We start from the raw sequence: 4928 nt of genomic DNA, 5'->3' as shown, positions 1-4928 counted from the left end.
AGAAGAGATAAAACTATAGGACACACGGGTAGAAGCTGTTTAGATCTGTTGGGAAGTCGATTCAAAAGTTTGGGTGCTTTGGATCCTGCAGTTTTGGTATCTACTGGATTCTCTGATTATTCAGCTTCGTACTATTTATTCGACTGTACTCTAGAACGATGAACAATTGGATATCACTTAAAACCAGCAAATTTTATATGGCCGGGTAAGGTATTGGTAAGTTTTAAATCAAAATGACATGTCTTTCGCTTGAGCTACACTTTTTTTTAATAACATCTAATCCATGTACTTCCACAATTCTCCTTCAAATATATATATATGTGTGTGTGTGTATTTCCATAATTAATAAAACTTATTTTATTATTATTATTTATACATATATTACATTACCACATTTATATGGCCAAGTCTTTGTTCGGTTAAAAAAGTACTTCAACAACAGCAACTAAAGCCGCTGTGTGGAAAATACGAATAAGAATTAACCGGAGCTAGAACCATTATCATCAATGTCTTGCGGAACCAATACATCAAAATCACTTACAGTCCATTCGGCTGTCTCTCCATTACGACTAACATAGATTTCTGTTCCAACATTGAGAGAAGACCAAACTCGCTTTGCTGGTTCTGTTCCTGGATCCTGGCAAAATCAAAATTCATTGGCACCAACTCAATACAAATGAACAAAATACCAAAAACAGACGACCCTTTTTAGGGTTTTTGTCTTAAGTAACATCATATTCATATCTCTCTTAATATTGATGAAAAATCATATCCAGTAATCTCATACTTGTGAGGGCAAAAAGAAAATTGTTTTCGCCTACAAACGATCATACCTGGTAGAAATACAAACGACTAGAAAGGCCTCCGACGTCAAGCTCCCAAGTTCTAGAGTCTCCAATCCACCCATCACCTTGCTTTTCAGGATAGCCATGGACAGCCCATTCAGGGTGTGGAATAATCTGTACCAGTTCCTGCGCTTGTGGATTGCTATAAGGGTCACAGATATCATATGGTGCCTCCAGATATTCCCCATTCCCTGGGCTGCAGTATAGATGATAAGCAGAGTATGGAAACCGTGACGTGTCATTTCTGTATATCTTCTCACCAGAAACAGTAACATGGTAGGGAGGACAGGAGATGAGGTTATCAGCACGGCACCAGCTTGTGGTCACTGGATTTATGATCATTTCGCTGTATCTAGTCACATCCGTAAGAACATCTCCATCACATGGTTCTCCATTGTTCTTCCAACAACTTCCTATGTCAAGGAGATAAAACTGACTGTTGGATCCTCCTCCACGTATAACATTGAGTGTTACTCTTACTTTAAAATTTGGAGAGACTGGCAACTGAAAACTTAAAAATTCTGGATTTATGATATACTCTTTCATAACTTGATTCACAAAAGAACATAGTGAGACGAAAAAAAAATCTATGATTTGCTCGATAGTACCATACTACTACAGTCTCATATCATGTTTTTATAAGCAAGGATAATTAAGTAAAAAGATTTTCTACATGCCAATTGTCAAGTTGAAAATGTTATTAGAGGCCTTGACAAAAACCATTTTAGTGCAAGTAAGAAAGAACTAACACTAAAGCACTAACCTTTTTCATGATACCACGACTATTATAATGATAACCTCCATTAAATCCTTTGGTAGCATCTGCACGCAGGTATAACATAAGCCAAGGATACTTTTGAGATGTTGTCAATTTATGGGAGAAAATCCAACTTCCTGAGGTCAAGTTCTTTTCCCATGATACTGAAAAGTAGGAATTGTTCCCCACACCTTTGCTCAAGTCCGCGTCAAGGTCATAAGTTCCAAAAAACTTCCCACTTAAGAACAATGGTTGCATCCGGGAATAAAACAACCTCGAGTAATTATGATAAATAAGTGGTTGATTCATACACCCTTTTCCAAAACAAGGAAAATTTCTGCCAGTTGTGATTTTGCTGACCTTTCTACCATTTTCCGGACAAAGAGTAGTATTCTTGTCAAAGTTTCCATTTTTTAGCATAATCATCCAAAATTGCCATGGATCTTGGGAGTCACGAACCTCACAAAGCGAACCAAGATAAAGTTCCTTTTCTACTGCATACAAGTCGGGGTCCGCATATGGACTGAAACTCGTTGCAGGAAACTCATCACCTGCTTTTAACTTGTTGTCTGATTCATATACTCTTCTTTGCATTTGACACTTACGTCCATTCTTCAGATTGGTGATATCCAAATGATCTGGAAATGAAGATGTAAAGCAACAATCATCTCAGAGAATGTACACAAGGTAATTTAATTTAATGTTAGTCTAAGCTTTATAGAACATAGATTTATTAGTGCAAATTGTTTAAAAGTTAGTGAAACAGAAATGTATTATGTATGTGAGAACATGCTTGTCTCACTTTTATATTTGGCAAATTACAAAGGAAACAACTTGGTATCTCAAAAAGGGATGTTAGTCCTCCATAATCTAAGGACAGAGATCAAGAAATAGACCATGAGCCCAAAAGTACAGCAAGCGACTGACCTCAGAACAACTAGTGCAACCGTACAAGACAAACTCTTACCAGTCTGATTTTTTAAAAAATAATATAAATTGCACCAAAAACCCATTTGTAAAATTGTTTAAGAATCAAATTTATATATATCATCTGGAAATTTAAGCAACGGTCGTGAAAATTTACTTTTGCAAATTATAACACATGGATCAAACAAATTACTAAAATCTAGTACAACCAGTCAATTATGACCAAACTACTACTTTCCACTTTCTTGTGTCTTACTTTCCTTTATTTTTAACTGTTTCATAGAGAAAAACTGCTAATCGCATTACTTCTAAGTTCTAGGTGCTCAATTGGGAAATAAATATTTTTTTTTACAAAAGCATACCAGCACTGGTAGAATAGCAATTCAAATCAGCGCAGTCAGCCATTCGAGGGCTACCCATACCAGGAGCTTCAGCTCCAACTTCGTTGCAGAAGTTCCAAGCTTCTAAGCCAACTCTGACATTTGGGCTCTTCATTCCTGGGTCTCCAATGGCTGACACGTACGAATTCTCTGAGCCCGGAGGCACATACACCCCCATATTGAGTACGAACATCTCCGAAACAACTACGAGAAGAAGAAACAACCGCTCCGAGCCGAAAAAATCCATGGAAGACGCCAAGGCCAGGCCAGGCCAATCTCTATACTTACGAGTCTGTCTTAGAGGGGCAGGCACGGCGGCGCGTGGACGCGTTGCGCACATACAATGTAGAAAAGGGAAGAGATGGAGGGTTGGAGAGATTGGTTTTGGTTGATTTCGTAAAGAAACCCATGAAAAGGATCAGGTCGGTAGTTTTTGCTTTGACGCGAAGCCTGAACTAATTTTCGGATTTGGACAGTTGCCCCCGTGAGTGTGGAGTGTACAGGGACAAGAAGTCGAGATATTCAATACTGAGTAGGTGTAAAGCGAGGGAAGATCGCCTTTTGGGTCGACTTGAGCATGAAACTAATATGGGCCTTCACATTCCATATGGCCCTTCATGGGAAATTTTTATAAATATAGTCTTTTCATAACCAATTATAATAAGAAGTTATTACATTTTATATGATAATTTTAATATAGTGGGCAAAAATATGGTTTTTTAAAAAAAACAAAAGTTAATCTTCATTTTTATGGGTTTATTTTCTCATATTTTTGTATAAGAGTTTATTTATGCCATAGTTTTACTCTTAATCAAGTTTTATTGATTTGGAAGGGTATGTTTGTAAGCTGATTGCTATTTTTTTTACCTTATTTTTATATTAAATTTTTCTTTAGTTGTTTAGCAATTTTTTTTTGTAATATGAATTGTGTTTAAAATTATTTTTTATTTATTATAAACATTTTTTCCTTTTTTTAGAGTGTACGTTTATTTTTCCAAATTCTGGATAAGGTAACTAGTTACTTTATTGATCTTTGACAGTTATGTAAAAAAAATCCTAGAGTTAGGTTAAATAATATGTACCAAAAGGGGTAACCAGTTATCCTAAGAGAGGTAACTTTCTGCCATAAGAGGGGTAACTAGTTACCATAAGAGGGGTGACGAGTTACTCATATTAAATATGAAAATAAACATCAAATTTGAAGGAAAAAGAGAAAGAACACTTCTTAAAAGAAGAAGAAGAAGAAGTAACTATGATTTTAGTAACATAGGTAACCAGTTATCCTGAGAGGAGTAACTTTATGCCATAAGAGGGGTAATCAGTTAACATAAGATGGGTGACGGGTTATTCATATTAAATATGAAAATAAACTTCAAATTTGAAGGAAAAAGAGGAAGAACACTTCATTAAAAAAAGAAGAAGAAGTAACTATGATTTTAGTAACATAGGTAACTAGTTACTATAAATAACCAAGAAATATACACACATCAGAACGTGAAGGTAACCGGTTACCCCCAGAAATTTACACACAAAGAACGTGAAGGTAACCAATAATCTCCATAAATATACACACAAAGAACGGAAAGGTAAACAATTACCACATATCTGAAGATAGAAATGGTACTTAAGCGGCTGGCTAAGGTGCTGGTGGATTCGCAGGGACCCCACGCTTCTCAATGTGGTCTCAGCTTGCCCTACATGGCTAGATTGATTTCTGTGAGTATGAGTCGTTTGTTCATTTCTACAGTTTTTAGTAGAAGGGTTGTTCTTGGGAGTCCATTCTGAAGGCACGAAGCTTGGTGTTGTTTTTTTTTATGGAACAACGTATATTATGTCGATTATTTAGGTGGGACCGAGATCTGTGGGACCCACTTTGCCTCCTTCTGAAATTCTCATCGGTTGTAGGAGGAGGTAGTCGAGTCATGATCTCATCTATATGCGCCTGTTAGCCTGGGCAAGGTGGCTCCTCATCTGAACATTCTCCATTTCAATGGCATTCAGGTACCCAGGATTGGGATT

At 36.6% G+C, this 4928-nt stretch overlaps 1 protein-coding gene across 1 annotated transcript; it reads right to left on the bottom strand.

Annotated features, from left to right (window-relative positions):
• Positions 1-342: 342 nt before the first annotated feature.
• Positions 343-3429, bottom strand: LOC133803647 (uncharacterized). The gene is made up of 4 exons (XM_062241751.1): positions 2892-3429; positions 1609-2240; positions 834-1349; positions 343-637 (listed from the first exon to the last, which is right to left on the bottom strand). Exons 1-4 carry the CDS (start codon positions 3247-3249, stop codon positions 479-481), a joined length of 1665 nt encoding a protein of 554 aa, XP_062097735.1. The 5' UTR covers positions 3250-3429; the 3' UTR covers positions 343-478.
• Between the last annotated feature and the right edge of the window lie 1499 nt (positions 3430-4928).

This window comes from Humulus lupulus, chromosome X (genome assembly GCF_963169125.1).
Source record: "Humulus lupulus chromosome X, drHumLupu1.1, whole genome shotgun sequence".
Taxonomy (NCBI): Eukaryota; Viridiplantae; Streptophyta; class Magnoliopsida; order Rosales; family Cannabaceae; genus Humulus; species Humulus lupulus.
This window is presented reverse-complemented; position numbering and strand designations above follow the sequence as displayed.